General features: G+C 32.0%; 1 protein-coding gene across 28 annotated transcripts in view; it reads right to left on the bottom strand.

Moving 5' to 3' along the window:
• The window catches only part of LOC128155947 (voltage-dependent calcium channel type A subunit alpha-1-like), a 110657-nt gene that overhangs the window by 25656 nt on the left and 61444 nt on the right, over positions 1-23557 (bottom strand). For 15 of the 28 annotated variants that reach the window (XM_052817869.1, XM_052817871.1, XM_052817866.1 and 12 more), the window contains 20 exons: positions 21351-21454; positions 19112-19227; positions 18681-18740; positions 18417-18518; positions 17451-17538; positions 15458-15585; positions 15173-15285; positions 13852-13964; positions 13447-13578; positions 13065-13137; positions 12741-12867; positions 12409-12509; positions 11815-11868; positions 9753-9874; positions 8615-8739; positions 8215-8250; positions 7196-7319; positions 6820-7009; positions 6055-6161; positions 4565-4582 (listed from right to left, as the gene is read on the bottom strand). In XM_052817869.1, the coding sequence (XP_052673829.1) occupies positions 4565-4582; positions 6055-6161; positions 6820-7009; positions 7196-7319; positions 8215-8250; positions 8615-8739; positions 9753-9874; positions 11815-11868; positions 12409-12509; positions 12741-12867; positions 13065-13137; positions 13447-13578; positions 13852-13964; positions 15173-15285; positions 15458-15585; positions 17451-17538; positions 18417-18518; positions 18681-18740; positions 19112-19227; positions 21351-21454 (2033 nt within the window). The remainder of the gene's footprint in view (positions 1-4564; positions 4583-6054; positions 6162-6819; positions 7010-7195; positions 7320-8214; positions 8251-8614; positions 8740-9752; positions 9875-11814; positions 11869-12408; positions 12510-12740; positions 12868-13064; positions 13138-13446; positions 13579-13851; positions 13965-15172; positions 15286-15457; positions 15586-17450; positions 17539-18416; positions 18519-18680; positions 18741-19111; positions 19228-21350; positions 21455-23557) is intronic. The other 13 variants (XM_052817854.1, XM_052817875.1, XM_052817862.1 and 10 more) reach the window with 9 other exon arrangements.

Below are 23557 nucleotides of genomic sequence, written 5' to 3'. Positions count from 1 at the left end.
TAAAACCACGATCTATGGATACAGGACTTGTATATATATAATATGTAAGTGATCCATGCAATCAAGCTGTTTGATCGCCAGATGATGAAGGGATGCTGCTGCTGCGACATTAACTTGAACATTACTTACCCTATTGTTCCACTGATTTGAGCAGAACAATCATGCTTCTATAATTATTATATTCAAATAATGATTCAATGACGCAAGTTTTGTAGAATAAATGGTTCTTAGAGAGGCTGGATGGTCATCAAATTACTCATCAATTACTAATTTATCCTACAATGTTCAGTAAGATTGTTTAAGCCATATAAAATGTGTATTATCTAGTAAAGAAAATTACCTAATATTTAAACTTTATAATTTGAATATTTTCCTATACTACATTTTTATACAAAGCTCTTTTTTAAAAGGAATTGAAAATAGTCTATAAATGGCCATGACCATCTAGCCCTCTTAAAGTCTGAATAAAAAGCCATTCATTGGCAGTATAATCAATTATCTGAAACTTTTAACAATTAATGAACTAGGTGAGGTCATGATGACCAATAATATTACATCTTTTCACAGCAATATTTTTACTATGATAATCAGAAAACAGATTTCATTTTATAAAATTAGATATGACTTATAATTCTCTTATAAATATGCCAGTCATTTATTGAATTCAAAGCACAATAAGAAAATGTGAGGTGACGATTATATATATTCATGAATGAACTTAATATCCTGGCGTATTTTACTTTCAATGACATTAAAATTTGCATTTCATCATTTGAACTGTTACCTCAGTTTAAGAATGTTAATATAAATTTAGCAGATCAATATGAAATTTCTTTGGTTATAAAGAAATAATGTTACTATGCATTAAATTTCAGAGACTTTTCAGAACCAGCGAACCACTTGAGTTAATAATTTTCAATCAAGCCACAATCAGTTCTAATTAAGTGTTGCACGTCACTGCCACATAAACAGGTGACACAGCAATAGTAACAAGAGGCCCATGGGGCCACATCGCTCACCTGAGCAACAATGGGCGTTCAAAAGATATTGTGCCATATGGTCCCTCGGTAGAAAAACAAAAAATAAATATTGTAAAGTATTCGAATTTTACACTTATTTTTGTATACATGTAATCTTTGACATTGTACCTTCATGAAATACTATTTTTTACCAGAATAAGAAAATCCTACGCAAGATATAAAACTAAACATTTGGTAGAGGTTTACTGTTAAGTTGTTAACTTCCAAATCCCTATATTTTAGTTCTGCCCCCCCCCCCCCCACTTTGTAAAGCGATCAAAATATATGAGAGCATATAGGTACACTATTTTCATCAACTACTTACTAGTTATTGTATTAAAAAAAAAATAGTTATTGTTTTTTATTTTAAAAACCCTACATGTATAGATGTGAAGAAGAAAATTGTACCTCAATGTGCTCAATTCCTCAAATTAAAAAACATTCAAAAATTGTATTCGTCTTCTCAATTATGATTAAATGACTGTTATCTACTTCGCGTACAAACCAGGATAATTTTCCGCTGTGATATTCTTAGGAATAGCGATAATTACTTTATCCCCGCAACAGAAATGTGTCAGAAATATGTACACTGTTTTAAAGATGTCGTTTTTATTTACTCGTGTCTGAAAAACTATCAAAATTGATGTAGATTTCACATTATTTATTGTATAAAGAGAGGGCCCCAGAGAGTAGATATATACAGAATATCATTCTTTTATTTTGTTTGTACAAGCATTTAACATATACTCTAATTCATAGAGATTTTCTAATGTTCAACCAAAATTTCAGCGTCAATTGTAGAATTATAAGCAAGATACAGAGCTCACAGTTCGCCTAATTTGATTCATATTTTGTTCACATGAGTTTATTACATTCAGCTTATGAGTTTTAACTTGGTATTTCAGCAGTTAAAATGGAAAAAAAGAATGGCCTAAGATTTTATATTCTTTTATTCACTCAAGACCAGTTCACTGGTATTTGAGGTTCAAAATCAGTTTATACAAATGTACACAAACACAGTGAAGGATCACATGTACAGTAGGAGTAATAATGACGAATAAATGTTAAGTTTACAATACAATAAGATGTTAAAGTTGGTTTCTGGAAGAACAGACTTTGAAAATGTTCTTAATAAAAATTGACAAATTTTTACTTTTTAAATCTTTAGTTTTTAAGATCTGTGTACATACATAGAATTGGGAGCAAATCTCTGTATCTTGCTTATAATTTGAAGCTTAACACTCAATTCTGGTTAGTAAATAGAAATTGAAAACAATTAAACACAAGAAACATTCACTATAACAAATAAAGAACACAATTTATTTTTTCGAAATGAATCATATATATACATGTATATACCTACATATTTCCGTCAGCAATATCAAACTTTATTTAAACTGAATAAACTCGAGAAAATGCCGAGCATCGCAACAAAACCTATTGCGTTAATCTACCATTACGCAAAAGATAATGCCGATCGAATTACCGATAGAATGAATTGTATTTCATTATTTTTTTATACATCAGATTTTGCTTAATGTGCGCAGGTTAACAGTTAACTGTTTGATTTACCGAAGTCTCTGTTTGATTTGATACGTAAAAATCACGAAATACAGACGATAGTTCCCAGGTTACAAGCAGAAATAATGAAAACGAAACGAAAATCGGACCAAGCTAACACCAACGTCATGTGTGAAAACTGTCAACGCATTGAAATATTTAGCCTCAATTTACTTCACAAAATCGGCAACAATATATTTTGCATGTTTCAAAAATTTCCCTTCATACGCGAACTGTTGCACAACAAGCAAATTCATCATAGTCAGATCGACCCTTTTTCGTATAATGTCATGGCTGCTTTAAACAAAGAACCTCGTTTTAAAGATGGAATACGAGTCTTGGTAAAATGGGTATGCAAACCCGGGCCGTGGCAAAATAAAAGCCAAGGCAGATCGACAATCGTCAATTCCAAATACGCATTATTTTGCAGCAATATTTACAGCAAATACAAATATACTGGTCCATCAAATATCCTGAAATTTTAATGAGATTGGCAGATTAATAACTGCCAATCTTTGTTTTGCCCGTCCAAGTCTTGCCTACCCATTTTACCGGATGCCGGATTACCGGATGCCGAACCCGAAGCTATTAAACTGATTGAAACACGCCTTTCCTTTATTATTATTTTCGTAATAACTCAGATTTGAAACAGAATTAGCACTTAATTTTTGCAATTTATATTTTCCTTCCCATAAGGATAACTTATGCTAAACTACGTTGAATTGGAATCAGCAGTTCTTGAGAAGAAGATTTTTAAAAATGCACCCCCCTTTTTCTACAGTTTCAAGGTTTTCTCCGCTTTGAATACAGATCGGACTTTTATTTTTGCAATTTATATTCGCCCTCCCATAAGGATGCTTTGTGCCAAATTTGGTTGAAATTAGATGAGCGGTTTTAGAGAAGAAGTTCAAAATGTAAAAAGTTTACAGACGGACAGACAGACAGACGGACAGACGGACAGACGGACGACGGACAAAATGTGATCAGAATAGCTCACTTGAGCTTTCAGCTCAGGTGAGCTAAAAACTGTTAAAATTTATATACCCTCAACCTGTCTGCTCACTACAATCTGGCAACTATAGATCTCAAACCTAAAGCCAATCAAGTAGAGAGAGAGGACAATGTGCAGTCCATTATAGAGATAAAGCTAGATTTTAAATGACCAGTGATTCTGTGTCAGGGGGTGATTAGTACTCTTCACTGAACCCATGTCTCCTAATTCTTGTCATATCCCCACCCCCCAAACATCAAAGTAAGTGTACACTATGTGAATAAGTTGGCAGATAAAACAGTATAGTGCGAGATATTTCATATACAAGTCCAAGTTGCATGGATTTCTTTGTTTGAACATGCATAAATCTATTATATAGAGGGAGCAGTGTTGTTCGCAATATACGGTGCTCCAGTGAAACAAATGCCATAGATTTCAAGATACCGGTATATATTTTTGACTTTTATGCCAGGACTATGCTTAAATATAGTGTAATAAAGATATACAGAAAGTGTCATTAACCCGTTCAATACAAATAAATTTTACTGTGATGCTGTACACTCTGTTTTGCTTGTTCGCCTAATCCACATAGAAAATCAGTTTTTTAAAAGTATACTTAACCTACGGGGGACACTTTGAGAATTGAATGTTTACCAATAGAAAAATAATGGGAATAACTTGCATTCTGTCTCCTTAGAAAAATTGCAATTTGGAGAATTAAAACTTGATTTGGATGTGGGAGGAGGGGAAGATAAATTGAATAACCACAGCTTTGAGTAAACTTATCATCAATATATTCACCATAATAAACCAACATTGGACATGATCGGGACTGCAAAAACGTTTCAAATAGTTAATTTGTTGTTTTAGTGGATGATATAGTATTAGTGATTTTAGAAGTTAATCAAGGGTAAAAAGTGTGCTGGAGCTTATACACTGGTGAACTAGAAGGAAATTTGTGGCAGTACAATTCTCTACAATATCAAGAACTTACCTAGGGACATTTGTATTACTATCAAAAATGAAGTCAAAAAAAAGCATCAACAGAGTGAAATGAAATCCAGTTCAAAGCAGAGGAAATAATAATAGTTTAAAAGAATTAATGAAAATTAAACTGACATGTTAAAAGACAAAATGACACAAGTATAGTTGTATAGCCATAGTTAGTAATATTCAGAGATGATGAAATTAGTGCCCACTGCCTGTATGACATCATTTACATACAACAGATTATCAGACAGTTTCATGAAACATTCTAACAACATTTTAATGACAATGTTGCCATAACTATGTGCAAAGTAAATTTACTCAAATCAAAATAATTTTATCCCAAAATGCCTCGCTCATGAACCATATCTAAGCATCTGTTGTACATAAAAAAGCAGATACATGTACATGTAAATATATGTAAAAAGAATACAAAGAGACTGGTCAAAATGTTGCATAATGTTTATCATTAGTGCACTCACAATGATTTTTCAAAAAATGATTAAAATTTAATAATTTTTCTGTGAACAAACAAGAAAGATTGCACTTAATTATGAAAAAGAAATGAAAGGTTTTATTGAAACTTTACATATGATGCACATATTCCTGAAATCTGCAAACTTCATTATTAAAGTGCTTTAGAAACATATTTTGGAATATCAAAATTTCAATGCTTTTGAGATATATACAATGTACATACAGCTGTTTAAAGATACAGTGTTTACCTGTTCAAAATAACTCAATTATTGTTTGGAAAGAAAATGATTTGTTCATAAATTTAATTTTCATAATAAAATCAAACTATTGTTCTTTTCTTTTCTTTCTTTTTTTTTTTTGATGCCTACAAAAAATTGTGAACTTAGTATGATGTTGTTAATTGTTAGTGTGCAAGTAATTTAATGATTACTAATCATTAATACTACAGTTATATATCATGAATGTTAGAAGTTGCATATTCGCCATATTAATATATCTTTAAAAATACTGCGCTGTATCATAAAAAAAAAATATCTGTGCTCTACTGCAGTCATCATCTGATTCATGACTTTGATTCAATCATTATTTGTATCCAACTGCAATACAATACAGTACATGTTACCAGTCCTTTACACAAGTTCAATTCAATCTGTATATTTTTGTTCTTTCATTATGTGTAAATCTGAAATTTGATAAAACTCAACTCTAGCCAGTTAATGATCATGAAAATCAAGAATTCATATAACTTTATTGTTTAAATATATAAATCATAATATACACCTGAAAACTGTAAAAAAAAAAAGAACTTTTTTTTAAATTCTTTCAAAAACTATTGTTTTAATAAAATTATTTTTTTTTCATTGTATTTAAATATAGCTATATGCAGAAAGTAAACTATAAATTAAGTATCTTTTGAATAAGCTTTTAAGTAAAAAAAAAATCATTCCCTTAGACTTTGAAATACACAGATTGTATTGTAATACAGGGAAGGGAGAGATTGTATCTGCTCTGAATACATACTCAAAGAAGAACGCCACAACGGCACAGATGACGACAGTGGCATCCAGAATATTCCACAGGTTTCTGCAGTAGGACCCGGGGTGGAGGAACACACCTAGATCTATGACCTACAAAGGCAGGGAAAAGTAGGTCACTAAATGCAGCACAGACAAAGCAAGATTAGTGTCTTATGTATACAGTCAATCTTTGTTATAGCGAACACTGATATCTCAAACACAGTGCATATGTCAAAGTGATTTGCAAGTCCCAACCACTAACTTTTTAAGTATTTTAACCTCGCAATCTCGGATAGTCGGATGTGTCGAAGTTTTTAAACAATCCGATCTAGTTCAAGATAACAAAGTTTGACTGTAATAGAACTCTGTTGTTTTGACAACTTTATATGTATAGCTATGTGGTGAAAATATGAAGATTATTATCCAAGTTTTAAAATCAGGTATAATTTGTAAATAATTTGTACAAATCATGGGGGAAAAAGCTCATTAGAATGATGTGTGTAAAAAGGAAAGATATATAAATATATTCAGAGTACCAGGTTATTTTTGTGTGTCACAAAATTTGCAAAAATGGAATAATCATGAAACCTTTTCATTTATGTCACATGTCATTTTTAGACAATAAAATGTTTTTTTTTATCAAACAATATAAGATACATTTTCTGTTTCTTTGTATTTTGGGGGAATTAAAAGTGATTTTGTAAAAAGCAAAAAAGATATCAACATAAAAAATAACACCAGATATTCGGTACACTTGGGTCTGGCATACCTTAAGAATCATCTCCACTGTGAAGACTATGGTAAACACATAGTCAAAGTAGTTCAGAATCTTGTTCCTGAAAGCATCCTCATTGACTGGTTCCTCTGTGGCTAGCGCAAAACTGCTGGCACAGATGACAATCATAATAAACAAGTCAAAGTAGCGCAGGTTAACCACAAAATGACAAAAGCGGCGGATTCTGAAAAATAACAACATTACACTTTAGAAGTCAATTAATTGGAAAAAAAGTACTGGTATGTTATTATTGATGATAACCTCATTTGCTTGCATCCATACAAATTCTTCATAGTTGATCCTGCTTAATGTTTTTTTTTTAATAAATGATAATGGTCTGGTAATGATATGTGAATTTTTCTTAACTTACGGATTTTTGGGTCCAAATATGAACATTGAGCTGTAAGGTAACATGGGGCGGGGACCTGATCCAAACGCCCCCTCCTCCTCCTGTTTGGGGGCCTGGGGAGGCGGGTCCTCGCTGTTATTACTGTCTGAAAAGCACCAATCAGATCTCTATTATGTCTCATGTATGCCAGGATATACAGTTACATGTATGTATACATGTATTGCAATATGGTTGCAACCGACTTTTCATATAAAATAAGTAAATACAAGTTTAGCAGCTATTTATTACCACTATTGAAGTTCAGCAATGACATATTTACACATGAAATTTAAAAAACAAATTAAAATTGTACTTGTTCTTTCAAAATTTTTATATATAATTCAACCATTAATCTACAAATGGTCAAGGCAAAGTACCTGGTCTAAAACAAAAGCATTTAGATTTTGAAATGTTTACATTACATGGTGCTGATGATTATTAATAAATTGGTGAAAAACCTAAATGAAAAATAAACAATTTACAAAATGGGTGAAATGTCTAGATAAAATAAAATGATCTGACAAAAATTACAATTTTAAAATTAAAACATCGAAACAAGCTAAATTATCAAATATATCTGTTTTTGATTCTAGATATTATGAGTAAATCTAAATGAAGTTCATGTGAATAGAATATAAATATAAAACTGAAGTTCTTTTAAAATGTCACTATCATTCGATTTCGATGCATTAAATTTCCTTCCAATATTTCAGTTACTACCTTAACTTCAGGATTGAATCAATGTGATTAATTAGTCAGAGATTAATTCACATTATCATTTCAAATTAACAAATATCAAACTACAGCTGTAAAAACAATAGCTTAAAATTGTCATTAAATGCAAAATGTTTAGGAACTTCACACACAGAAAAAAACCTTTTCTTGAAAAGTTAGTGTCAAATTATATCAGGCAAAGCAGTGACAAGTGAAAGATTATGTGTAAAAATCATAAATTCAAGGGCCACACACAACATTAAGCAAAGGCAGGTGAAAAAAGATACCTCTTGGTATATTATTGTTGACCAAGTCATTATTTTCTGTAAATTAGAATGTATGGCACACTATACAGACAACAAAGAGGCAAAAATAATTGGAAGAAACAATAAAAGAAATTGTTCAACCAGTATACAAATATGTATATATGAAAAGATAATCACTTATCTTATAAATATAGAATGGGGATATCAATAAAGAAAAACAATGAATGAACAACATATGATTATCATGCTGATCAACTTTTATTGAAAGAGGATACACAAAGTTATTTCATCATGCTTCTTACATTGAACAACAATTTGATATCCATGGGAAATAACTCTCACATTAAAAGCAATAATTGAAAAATATACATATAAAATAACAATTTAAAAAAATAAATAATTTTGCAAAGTGTGAACTTACCTGTATCTAATCCATCATTATCAAACTGATTCTGTGAGATGTTACTTTTCTTTGTGACAGCGTTGGCGGTGTTTTTATTATTTTTCAGGTCATTTTGGTGGTTGCTGTCTTTGCTAAAAGAGATACTGTGAATGAAAAATTTATCTAGGATGGTTCATAAAGGTCCGTGATGTCAAAATGCTTATCACCTCTCACTGCTATCTGCTGAATGGCAGAGTAGACAGTAGAGTGTTGTTACATTAAGAAGGCTCAATGGTCGGGACCGTTTTTAGACTGTACTGATCTCCTTTAAAAGGAGAGCTCTATATAAGAATACATGTATAAGAAAATGCCCAAATTTAAAAGGTAATATATATGGATTTTTTCTTCACTATTCAATAATAGTTTCTAGCTAAAGACATCATATCTAAAAATTAAAGGAGGATCTGATGGTTGACCACCCAGCCTCCTAATTAAACAGGTATCATATAAAGCAAAGCCCACTGTACTTAAAGAGATTCTTGTATATCTTGCCATATAATATTTCAAAAACTCTACAAACGAGACATGTTTGTGAAAAACTTATGCCCCCTCCCTTGGACATTCATTATAGGGTGCACAAGCCTTTATTATGGGCAGTATTCACCGTACATGGAAATGAAATTGACAAGTCTGCAAAGTAAAAGAACAGAAACTGTTGGTGGACCAACCGACTAACCAACCAACAGACAGACAGCAGCAAAGCAATATAATATGCCCTCCCTTCTTGATCCCTGGTTGAAAATAACTCTTTGAGACTGAATTTGGAGGAGGGTTATAAAAATATCGAAGCCATGAGGCATATAGGAACATTTTGAGACTTGTGAAAACCTTATTTTCACAATGTTTATTGCCACAAGGTATGTCTTAAGATGGCATTTGAAACATTTTATCACTTGTTAATTTTGAATTTATATTGTTGTGAGTTAAAGTTGATTTACTGGTGGTTGGTTTACATCATTAAACTATCACTGACACAGTATAAAAATTTTAAATGTACATGTATACCGGTATTTTAGTTAAGGAACTATTTTTTTCTTACTAGGCACATTTTGTTGATTAAAAACAAGTGAAAATGGTGTATGAATTATCACACAGAGAATGTTCAAATTTAACTTACTAATTGAAGTTGCTGATTTTGGGGTTTTCCTCATTATTGGCTGGGGAGGGAGGACAAATATTGACCGTCACTTGCTGTCCACCAGAGGTTTCCTCCATAAGTTCTTTTTCATGTTTGTTTCTCTACAATAACATATAGCATAAAGTTAAAAAAAAATACAATAATTTCAAACTTCAAACAAAATTAGAAACTGATAATATTTTTTAAAAATGTACTGTACCCACCAATTAACCTAAATTTAACCAAGGCTTGAAAATGCACATTACAGAGGCAATATCATTTACAAATACACCAACATTTAACATTGATGCCCTGCAGTGCATAGTATGCCCTTTATCTATAATTCCTTATGTACATATAGGTACAGACAACAAGCTCTTAACAATACGAGGGTTGTTCGGAAATTATTGAGACAACTCAAATATTTTCTTTTCTAATTGGTGAATTTTGGTGAAAATTGGCATAGACACTGAAGAAACGCCAACAAATAATAAAACAAATTAATATTAAAAGAATATTTAATATTTTGTTTACAACGGTAGATAAACAAGTCGGTGGTCGGGGTACCCGGCGCAGCCATGAACTCTGATATTTAACAACTTAATCATCTACTTTATAAGTATCCGTAGAATTACAGTTAATGATAAAAGAAATCAAATTAAATATGTTCTTTTTGTTATTCTTTACGACTAACTTTTAATAAATTTTCACTGATGTTTGAGTTGAAATACCGATATGGTACACATATATTTACCAAACAATAAAAATCTGACGACTTTACATTGAATTTTGACGTCAATGCGGCGCACTGAAAACCGTCAAACTGGTGGAAATCTCAGAAGAAGACCTTTTAAGGCCACGCAATTGCTTAAAAAAATATTTAATGCCAAGACAAGGTATAGAGCTTCAGTTCATCATATTTTTTTTCACCTGATTATTTAACTAGAATAAGGCCAAAGGGATTAATTATCAAGTACTTTTGACACACTAACTATATAAAAAAAAATCACTGCAGGAGACATTCAAAGTAATTAGACTTTCGGGTAAAAATTACTCGGTTTTTCCCCTAAAAAAGCAAGAATGAGAGAAAATGTAAATGATGACATCTTGAAATGAAAACAAAGGATGAGAAATAAAGAATAATTATAATTTCTGTTCGTTTGTAAGCTGTTTAAAATTAACAGAGGAGCAATAAGAAGAGATAAAATGACGTTGCAAAAAGTTTGCGGTTGCGCTGGGTCACTGGATGAAGGCACATTGGTCGGCTTATCAGGAATGATCTATTCATGCCATTGACAAGAAACTTTTCACATTGATAATCTCTATCCTGATTTACGTTTTGGTGAAATTTCAAGAGTTATCTTTTTTACTAAAAGAATAAGAGAAAATGTCTCAGTAATTTCCGAACAACCCTCGTACATTAACAAAATGCACTAATAATTATATGCAAGAGACATATTGTATATCTTGGGTTGATCCAGATCCATCAGCTGTGTCTTTACAACTCTGGTTAAAATAGATATTATATACAGAAACAATTAAGACTATTTCCATACTTTTGGATTGTGAGAGAATACTAGTAGAGAATGACATACAAGATCGATGTATAAAATTCTAGATGACTTTATAGAGAAGTACATGTAACATTAAATTATAAATGTATGATATACTAAATGAGGCAACTATTTTTCTATTTTCATCTGAACAGGCAATCTTACAGGTAAATTAAATATATTACATGCAATCATCATAAAGAAAAACAGAGTTAAATTTTTCTGATAAAAATGTGGTGATTTAAAGAAAAAATGATTTTATTAAAAATTGAATTTAATGGGAAATGTGATGTAGCTAACATAGAGAATTAGAAATAAGATTAATTGGCATAAAGGAAGGGAAATAGTGTTTAATTGGCATAAAGGGAAAATGTTATTATTTTGCATAGTGGATGTACAATATAAAAGATTAAGATATCAGAAAATGAAATAATCAAGAGTTAATTAGCTTGAAAATAAAGATAGTTAGCAGAAACTTGAAGAGTACTTAAAAAATGCTTGAATTCAACCTGGGAGTGGTCTGTGAATTGGTTATGGACGTCTTGTCTGACTTCTTCTAAATGCTGTCAAAAGGAAAACCATCAAAAGGGTTACATGAAGCATGAGTCAGCCAGACACCTCTGGATAAATGATGAACTTTATGAAACAACTTCAAACAAGCAATTCATTACAAAAACATGCAAATGATTTCAAAAAGCGTAACCACAGCAATGCGAGGGATTTCAATTTGTTTAAGTTTAATTAAAATCAAATAAATAGAATGAATTTATTTAGTATAAATTAACAATTTATTTTGAAATTCCTCTTTCGGTAACTGCAGATTTTATCATGCAAGCATTTAATTAATGCAAGGCTAACAGATTTACAATAATAAGCATATTCTTTACAACAATTTTGCAAATTGTTGTTTAATATATTTGAATCAAAGCAACACACTACATAAACAATGAATAATATGATCTTATCATAGTTGCAGATATGAACTTATAATGTAACTGCTTTCTTCCACATACATCTAAAAAAAACCCTCATCCAATCTGTACTAGTAAAATTTATGTCCTAAAATAAATAAAAATAGATTGGTTCCCAGCAGAAACTGGTACCTCCTTGCGGCCGACTTCCTCTTCCTCTTCTGCAGCAGTCATTTCCTGTGCATTGGTCAAGTTGTCCACGGCGATAGCCAAGAACACATTCAGCAGTGTGTCTGTACAGGGGTCAAGGAAACAAATCTTTGCTTTCATATTCATGCATAGATGTCCAATGTCAATGGATGCATATATATATACATATAAAATTATACAGGACTTGCAATAAAAACATGGTTCTTTTCCAAATGGTTATTTCGGTTTTAGACATATACAGTGCAAACTTTTCTGTAACATTAGTATTACTTCTCTGCAATTTTAAAGTATCAGTTATTAGGGAATTAGGATACAGTTGCCAAACACCACCAGGATGATGAAGTAGATGGAATAAAACATCCCCTTCTTGTCCCCCTCCTCGATCCCGTGGGCTCTGATCCCATTGTACATCACCTCATTCCAATCTGCTCCTGTCAGAATCTGTCAATCAAAAACCATTCAAGCTAGCGTAAAATTGACCAAAGGCTTTACTGAATTTTTTTTAGGAAACTTTGAAAAGGATGATTTGATGCTCATAGAGAATGATTCTTAGTTTAACAAAGATCTATACCTATAGGTTTAGTAGCTAATAAAGTGGGTACTTATTGAATGTGTATAATTTAATATAAACTCTTTACCTGGAATACCGTCAATAGAGCTATGGGGAATGTATCAAAGTGTGCAGGTGGCCTCCCATCATCAAAGTTCATCCTGTAAACATATGTCATTATATGCATGAATATGCTGAACATAGATTATACACTGTACTAATAATTAAATGCTAACAGAGTACCTGCTAACCAAACCAAGAAATGGATTCCTACATTTTGCCTCTATACAGGTCAGCAGTGTACTAAATCTGGACGAATTTATTTTTCATCACATTTTACAATATTGCTCATTAAAAGGAAATACAGGAATCTTCGGCCTTCTAATTACACAAATGAATTTTTTGTACTGATAATATATACCCCGGTACATAAATTATTTTTCAGTGCATATTATTATATCTGCACTTACTCTCCCCCAAAGAGCTGCATCCCAAGCAAAGCGAAGATGAGAATGAAGAGGAAGAGGAGGAACAACAGACTGACGATGGACCTCATACTGCTCAGCAGGGAGACCACCAGGTTACGCAGCGAGGACCAGTATCTGTAACATAAATTCAATTTGAAGGTTTAGCTCCGGCCTTGATGATGTCATATATTTTTAAGGGCTTTGAGATTATAGGTTTCAATGAAACATAAATGGATGCCTATTCAATTCTTTAATTCTATCCTTATTCTAAAAATAGAAAAATGAGGTTCTATTTTTCAACAGTGTGTAATTCTTTAACCACCAATCCTGTTTGTTTTTCATATCATTTTACTGCAAATTTATCTTGCATTTTTCCCTTTCCAAAAACACATTCAAGTTGATTCCTACCTGGTCACTTTGAACACTCTCAGTAGCCTAAGAGCTCTGAGGGTACTGATGCCAAATGATGCCCCATCCTTGTAATACGACCAGATGACTTCTATAATACTAACTATTATAACCTGCAAGTGAATGGCAAAACAGAGTTATCTTTCTTTCCTCATGTTAAATAAATCTAATACATTAAATATTTTCAATAATTAAGGAGTCTCGGGGGAGAATGTTTCAAACATATGATTTCCTTTAATTTTTTCCCAGTGAAAGGTCAACTTATGAGTAAACTATGTGCAAAATATAAAGTAAATTGACCGGATAGTTTATCTGTTTACCGTGCTCAAATTTTGGTCGTATGTCCGAATCATCCCCGACATTTTATATAGGATTATATAGGAAAAAGGGGGTTTTTCATTTTCAATTTCATGTGTAAAAAATTACAAGCATACGATTTTCTTTTAATTTTCAGTGATGGAAGGTTAACGTATAAGTAAACTTTTTGCCAAATTAAAACGAAATTGACCGAATAGTTTTTATGCTATCCGCCCTCATAATTTGGTCCTATAAACGTGTCTTGCCAGCCATTTTACATAAAGAATTGTATAGAATAAAAGGATGTTTAGGAATCAAATTTAATTTTATTTGTAATAGATAAAATAATATCTTTCCACGCACACAGAACATGAAAAGTTTGCGCATATGTTTTTATTTTGCAAATTATATTTTCAATTTTAATTATTGACGCTGCAATAAAAATGCACGACGTTTATTTTTGTCACGCCAAAGTCTCAACTGACGTCATCGTAAGACGTTGACTCCGACGTGGATAACGTCGATTTTGAAGAAGCGGCGAACTTATTAAAAAACTTCTGAACATTATTCTAAGGATTCAATTCACTAAAAATAATTTTTATGATAAGTATTTTTTTAAAAATAAAAACGTTACATGATAACCTGTACATTTGAACATTTTACTCTGCATTTGCGTTTTACAACAGTAATGCGCAATACCCTGCGCAGAGGGCGCAAAATTTTAAACCCGCGACCGACCTTAAAGTATTTAAGTTATATGTGAATGAAACCTTGTACTGGTACAATTAAAAGTTTTTAAATGACATCTCCCCATTTATAACCATAATTCAATTCCGCTGCTCTCTCAATAAATTAATGTTAAAAATGTACATGTATTTGACCTCTTGTCCTTACACGTCAATTAAGATAAATGAACTGTAACTTTTAAAAAAAAATTTTTGAAAGGATTTTTGATAATGAAAGGGAATCTATGGGTATTTAATTTGAGGTAAACCACCTATATACAGATTATATCTATACTTACTCCGCAATCAAATATATTGAAGGATGATTGGAAATAAATCCGCACTCCTAATCCATACATCTTTATCAACATTTCAAATATAAATAAACCTAGGAAAACAAATTCGGTGTAATCTGAAATTAAAAGCAAAAAATTTAATAATTACTCGTAAATCCATAAACTAACACCATTCAGATAAGTAATGTACATGTAAGTTTTAGAATCATATTCATTTATATGATATTTTATTTTGTGGATAAAGAATGACGGCCCTTAATGACACAGGATTATTTTGTCCCAACTTACATAAAAATTCTTCGTGCCACTTGGGTTGTCCGTAATGCTCGGATGCTGTACATACGGTGTTGAGGAACACCAGCACAATCACCGTCCAATAGAAGGGCTGGCTCTTCACTAGACGCCGCAAAGAAAATCTAAAACACATATCGGAACAAAATTATTTTTGGCATATTTATCATAGATTTTTTAAAGCATTATCAATAGGAATGAACATATACATGTTCATGTATTTAGGGTATATTGGAAAATAAACTAATATGGTAATCCAGAATATCTGCATAATTAAAAACAATTAAAATTAACAATTTGAATTAAGGCTTTATAATTATGTAAATTCAGATTCTTAATAATTTCTAAAGCATCTGCCAATAAATATTAATTACAAAATGATTTTGTAAGTGTGTGTAACAGAATATATGATCTGTTCGTGATGGCTTTAAATATTTCATCGAAAGATTCAGATGAACAATTAGGTATCTTGACCATTAAAAGCAATTCAATGTCTCATTTCTTAATGAACCTAAGAAAAAGCTAACAAAAACAAATGCTGATTATATGTGCCATGAAACAATAAATTTTCATTCTGATGAAGTGTCCAAGGCCGAATCAATTCCAGCAACAGGGGTCTCACAATGGAGGAAGCTGGTAGTTGATTGCGAAGCTGTCGCCTCTGTTCCAATAGGCCACAGAGATAATGAGACCCGAGCTCTGAGCATTTATGGGAATTCAATGGACATTAATGAGACCTAAGCTATTGTTTTCTAAAACAGTCAATCCCAGTGGAATAAAATGGTTGCCTGAGGATGTCGACAAAATGGCCTTTAAGCCAATTTTTTAAATTGCATATTTTTCTCTGAGTCCATATTTTGAGGAAAGAAAAAAAAAATCAGAAAGAAATGCTAATTGTTGATCATTTTAAACCAGACTCTTCACAGAATAGGTTGAATCTGTTTGAACTGCAATTGAATACATTACAGTATATAGCTACTGGTATATATATAAAGAGGTGAAATTCTACAAATTAATGCCGTTTGTACTTTAAAGAATCAGCGTTGTTTGATATATATCAACAAACAAGACAGCAGGATCCCTGATTGAAAGAAAATACCCTTTGGTCAATTGGCATCCATTTCACGATTAGCCTTCTTAATTTTTTAGTACGAATACAGTTCATTATAAATTAAGCTTCCACTGTGGGAATGGTCCTTGTTTGTTTGAAGCATCTTCCTAATGACATTTTTAAAACAAATCATTTTAACTAAAGACCTAAATAAATGTGTGTTTGAGAGAGAGAGAGAGAGAGAGAGAACAAATGTTTGGAAGCATGGAAGTCTAGGGGGGCCTCCATCAAGTCATCTATGACAGTATCAGTTATTGATTTTTCTGCAGAGCTTTCTGGCAGGCTGGGCTGATTATACATGCAACAGAGAGAGGAATTCAATCTCTGTCTTTAAATGTAGCCCCTGTTCCTCTCTGGTTTACTGCTGCTGAATAAATGACTTCCTCCTATTTTAAACAGCAGCTTCTTGTCAGGAAATTGCAAAATAACTTGATCTGCCATTAAGATGAAAAGCAAAACAGCTTTGCACTGGCAACTCTGTCAGAGGCTGAAGTGAGGCATGCAGTTTGGTCTTTGATGTCACTTGTTTACTCCTAACTACTGCGAGTGCATGCACTGCTACATAATCTGTAGGTGAAAGCACAATGTCTTAGCTGTCCAAAACAGGTCCTGAATAAGTGATTTTCTTCTTCTAAATTCTTAACCATATTTAGAGTGTTTGTATTCATCCAGGACAAAAATTCTCAGAATTCCACTGGTTTTAAGGTTCATCCAAACATGCATTTGTGGCAATTTTGCTTTGTTGCACCATACTTTTGTCTTATAATAACTGGGAAACAATTAATTTAATTTTAACAGTTTCCATGAATTGCCTTTTAGACTGATATTAAACAGTCAGCAATGGTAATTTTGAATGTATTTTCTTTTATTCATACTCACCTAAAATGTTTTTCTGCTTTCCAAAATGCAGCACACCTTCCAGTCTGCTTTCTGTTCTGTATATTTGATCTACCTAAAGAATATGAACCTAAAATATACAGATAACAGACGATTATTGTGAGAAAAGGAAAGATTTTAAAGGAATACCTCACTGGACATGGAGACCCTGACCTTTGGCATTAACAATGCTCATAGTCCTCAGCAATATGTCAAAGTCAACAAACAATATCAGATTTTTTTCATTTTTTATTTTGACTCACAAGTACTGTCAAACTTTGTTAATTTACTTAAGTGTATATAGGACACTTCTGGCTGTTTTGCTTGGTCTATATATAGTTTCCATCTAATTTTTGTTCTCAAAATGAGTCAAACTAAAGAGGAATTATCAGGTAACTTTGGTAATTGTTACAATCTGCACACATTATGTCAAAAGGAATGCACTATTTATGGGCTTATGGTCATAATTGAAACCTTTGACTTTTAAAATATATTTCCCAGCTTCATTAGCCACAGCTTGGTAAGTGAACAGCTAATGTTAACAGATAATAAATAACCACTGAGACGGCCTCGACAGGAACTGAAATACTAGAGAAGAGTGGGTAAACAAGTCGTTGTCCTTTTGCGAAATCAACTTGATCAATCCAATCTTCTTATTGATCAGCCGCTGTTTCTATTTGTGGTATAAGAGTTACATGGCATGGCTACAAGATTGTCCATTTACTTCTCTCAGCACTGCATGCTGATAAGAATACTAAATAGGACACAAACAATAGGCTGTTTAAGTGAGCATTGAATACAGTAGGTTCTCACTAAAGCAAGCACCTCAAATCTGAATTCCTGCTCTTCACAAAAATAGTTCCTTTAACTGTTTTTAGATACCATAGAAAATTTAAAATGTTTAGAGAGAAGAGAGTAGAGTGGTTAGATGGTGTCTAGTTTTTCATTGCTCTCTTGTCTGTTCCTTACCTATATTTATGTCGGATAATAAGTCACTGTCGTTATCTTCATTGTTCTCGTCGCTCGGCTCTTTTCCAATCTTCTTCATTTTTGTGGCGGCTCTTTTTCTGGCTATTAAATGGGAAGAAAATTCTAATAAAGTACATTTATCAATGACGAAAAGAATGAGAAAATATACAAAATACACTGCGATGTTTGAAACTGGACTTTGAAATTAACAAAAAAATTGATTTCATTTTGCTCTTTAATTATGATTGAAACAAACGGGTTTACCTTCCATGATTCTTAATTTATCCTCATCTGTTGTTCTGTCTTCATTTAGAATCACTTCCTCTGAAAGAAACAATAAAAATTGTATCACTGCATTACTCATTTATCAATGTATTCCTTCTATATACACTTGTATAAAATATTATTTATATGAATGAACAGAATGTTCAGTTTCATAATTGTTAAATGTTCCAATTGGATTACTTCAATTTCATTTTTTTGAAAATCAGGTATTCAAAGTTTTTGCTACTAGGAAAAAATGTAGTGTTTTCACTTCGCAACATTCAAATATGATCCAAGAAATATCAGCAAGGAATTAGCCCAATTAAAATCCTGCATACTTTGACTTCTTCACACAGTTAAAAGATAATTACCATCAATGTATGAACAATTGGTACAAATTATTGAATGTTTAGGATAAAATGTCATCCTACCTGCTTTGCAAATCCACTCTAGATATCCACTTAACTCCATGTCAATCTGTTGCTGTCTCCTCAGTTTGATATAGGATCTTCTGTTTTCTACTCTTAATCTCTCTTTGGCAAATTCTCTGAAAAATTAACAACCATTATACATTTATTGCAGGATCTATATATAAAAACTTGAAGAGAAAGAAATTTGATCAATTCTGTGATTCCATGGGGTAATTAAATTTCTTGTTTGTAATTCTTTCCAAGTACATTAACTCCATGTAGTTCAGTAATAGTATATTGTGTACACTTTAAGTACCTATTTACTCCATGATATACACTGTATATATTCTTTATATATGTACTTGGTTATTAGTATGGTACACAATCTTAGCACAAAATTATTTGTGTTATACAATGGTTAATAAACAAACATGCAGCTAGATCGATGTATAGTTATTTTTACTGCAAAGTATAAAGTTACTACTATTGTTTATTTATAGGACACTGGTACTCATTTGTCATTGAACTCCTCTGTCCTAGTCCTCATACTGTTTCTATATTTATACCATCTTCAATAAGAGTTACGCCAAAAGTAGCATTATGTTAATAAGACATGCCTGGTAGAAAATCCAAGTCTTAGAGGGAGCCCTTATTTAATCAACTTTGGTTAATTTAGTCTGTCTGTTAATTAGGTTTTGTCTGTCGATATCCATTTGTATAACAGTCTTAGTAAATGAGTACTTCTTGGTACACAAAGTTCATGTGAAATATTCTGAGAAAAACTTGAATAAAAGAAGAAAATCAATGTTAACCTAACATTTTTTAGTCTTTAAGCTTAATTAAGTTATCTAGAACATTGACAACTGTGCTTTTCAGAATGTTGAATCTCTTTGGCAACTATCTTAAGCTGTGTGCATTGACAAATTGCTGTTTCAATCTTAGTACACACAACTGCGGCATATGCAGTCCATCTGTCTCTTTTGTATTTTGTAGAGAAATAGAATAGCACAAAAGTCTAGATGGAGACAGTATACTGTAATAGTACTTGTATCAATAGATCTTGTAGCAATTATAGCAGTAAAGGAACTCATTAAACCTGGTGAATGCTAAAATAACACTGGTCATACTAATGTTAATAGCATGTGTCGGCTCATCTCTATAGTTTGTACTAAAACACTTCATCTGTACCGACTATTAGGTTCTTGGATGCTTTCAAGCAGTCAACCATTAAATTAATGGTAATTCAAGTACCAGTACACTACACCTTCATCCATTCTCTTGTGTTCTAATGCAAATTAGCAAATTATTACAGCTAGACTGATCTCCACTGAAGCTAAAATTCATGCTACGATATGGCTTTTGATTGACATTTAATAGCATAGAAGATTAATATGATTTAGAATAGCTGTCAGTCATGTATTAATGTAACACATAAAAAATAAAAGGTAATGTCCAGCAAAATTAGGAAACGTGACACTTTTTACATTTCCAAGAGGTAAAATTTGCTCTCAAGCTTATAATGGAAATACTAATGTAAGTAATGTGATATATACATGTAAATTACAAAACTGTCTTCATCATGTGTTTATAACTACTGTATATAGATTAGCTGTTGATGTTGATTAATTTGCACATTTTCAGTTTGTAATAGGAAGGTATTTTATACTCTTCAAACAGGGAAAAATCAGACTCTGATGCTTTTTAATCAACTTCCATAAAAATGCTTTATTTACTATTTCACTTTTGTATCATATTAACTCTTGCACTTATGATAAAAGCTTAATTGCAGGTCTCACAACACTATTTTTCCAAAGGTTCACATCAAAACATGGCCAAGGCAAAATAATTCCCGAATTGCCCTTCATTTTTAGGTGTTTTCTGCCAGCGACAGGGACTGTACTTTTTTTTAGATGAAAAACAACATGTAAAATGCCTGATTTTCCCCCTTGTGAAAAAATATGAGGTCACTTGAATTTTTGATAACAGTTGTTTCGGCCGGGGGGGGGGGGGGGGTGGGGGTAAAAAGGCTCGGACATGATTTTCAAGCACGTGTAACTTTGATGTAAACAAACTCTTGTGCCTTTGTGGATGGCTGTGTGTTTTTTGCCACTAAATTGGTTAGGAACGATTGTTTTAAAAGTTGTAAAGAGGGATTTTCCCAGAAGTTTGTTTTAAACTCGCTACCCGTGTCTAAAGTTGCGTAATTTTGGTAAGAATATATAGTAAAAATTAATAGTGGTGTGCTACCTGAATTACTTACCCACTAAGTACACCTAAAACTAAGTTGAGCATAAAAAATGAGCCCAGGATGATCAAAGGGTAAAAATAAAGCCAGTTGATGTACGGTCCAATTGCATCATTGGTCTGAAAAGAAACAAATTAACAGTTCAGCTTCATTCAATTACAGATTAAAACCTTTCTTCCCAAGTATTTTTGGGTCAAATGCTTCTGAAAATGAAATAGAAAATGATTGTGTAGAAACATGTATACTGTATACCGCCTTATGGGAATATGGAAATGTATCTGTAAAGTTTGTAAAATATTAGTTTGATTTCTAACAGACAGAGTTCTAAAGAAAAATATTGATTATGTTCAAAATAGCTAAAAATTTGAAATGATATCATGACCTTTAACCTTTTTAAAAACAGGAGCGAATTCTAAAAACTGCTCTTTTGTGGTATCATTTCTTTGTACCACATTTACTGTCTGTCAAGAAAAGTGTTCTTAATTATTATAAGATATCACTATATGGACTGTTATTATAAGATATCACTAAATGGACTATATCAAATACTTTGCACTCTTGACCTTATGACCTCAATATTCTTAAAAGAAGCCTTCTCCTCTTTTTGGGGGAACAATTAAATGTATTAAGTGTGCAAGTGTACAATCTAATATCTGTCATTAAGTTTTTTTTCAGATATTGGGCATACATCACTTTGTCTAAAATATCTTGCATAATCAAAGTGCCTTTTCCTGTTTTTTTTTTATTCTGAAAAAAATCTATTTTGCAGAGTTTTTTAAGGAATAAAGGATATAACATATAAAAAAAGCCTATCCAGAAGGTAAAGGAAGCTTTATATTGCATTTGGTGGGGGTTTCTCAGAGCTACCTTAGCTAATGAAAGCCTTGAATATTTCTCCCAGAATTACAAAACCACATCTATTGTAAGAGAAGTCTCTGTTGGTCTGAGCCCTCCACCGCAACACCTGCGAGCTCTACTAATGAGGCTTCTTGGGCTGCAGGCAGAGTTTATAACAATTGCATACAATCTAATAGAAAGGATACCAGTCTCTCTCTTCACCAAACTGACTTTGACAAGATCTATATTGCTGTATTAATTGTATGCCAATAACAGAAAAAATAACTTCTGAGAAATCTTTCCAATTCTTTGTTATGCATTCAATGGAATGTCTTTGCAAACTAATCAATTTGTAAACATATTAATACCGGTATACTGGCAAGATGAAATTGGCAATCAGAAAATTGTGACTGTTTCCTTGCCATTATACTATGATTTTAGTGTTAGGTAATTTACTGTATAAGTTTAAAGTATACTCATGTATATACATGTAACCTGGACATATGAGAGAGAGAGAGAGAGAGAGAGAGAGAGAGAAAGAGAGAGAGAGAGACTGCTACATGTACATGTATTTAATATGACTGATATTCTCAAATGTGACATTTCTTGGGTAACAATGCAGGATTGGAAATTGTGTGGCTTTCTTGGCAAATAAAAAAATTGACATAATCTTCCTTAATCGAAAGTAGAATAATCTTAATCTTAACCAATTTGCTTCAAAATGATTTGTAAACAAGTCTTATGTGCCAATTTTCTTCAGATGCTTAATTCATTTTGCCAAAATGACAAGATATATACTGTTCAAGCACATATTTTCGTAGGGTCAAATTTTTTTTGTTTTTAACCAAATAAAATTTAGTTGGCATTTAATTTCGTCATATCGTAATCACTTTGAATGCATTGATTAATACTTGGGTTAAAAAGTCGTAATGTTTTAATTTTATTGATTTATACTGCCAACGAAAGTAACGAAATGAAATCATCAACGAATATTTCTGCTTCTACATCTATTAAATGTTTTAAAGATCATAATCTTTAAATATAGAACATCTGTATCTAAATGAATGCGAGCGATATGTCTAAAAAATATACTGGTAGGTTCCTTCAATTTTATGTGTCTACACCTTAACTTAAAACTCGATCTTAATGACAAAGACTTTGTCTTTTTGAGTAAATCATCATGATTTATACATGCATATGTGACATACACTTTACTTTTAATTTTATTGACTCTGCAGGGTTTATCAGTAAGTTTAGATATCTTCTCTTATCTAATATGTCAGACATACAACATCTTAACTACAAAGATAGAACCGTAGAACTAATCTCCATGTAACAGGTTAATCCTATTAGCCGTCAGTAATAAATCCACTTTCCTCACGAAA

Source organism: Crassostrea angulata, chromosome 7, assembly GCF_025612915.1.
Source record: "Crassostrea angulata isolate pt1a10 chromosome 7, ASM2561291v2, whole genome shotgun sequence".
In the NCBI taxonomy this organism is placed as follows: domain Eukaryota; kingdom Metazoa; phylum Mollusca; class Bivalvia; order Ostreida; family Ostreidae; genus Magallana; species Magallana angulata.
The sequence above is the reverse complement of the archived record's forward strand: the minus strand, read 5'-3'. Positions and strand labels throughout refer to the sequence as shown.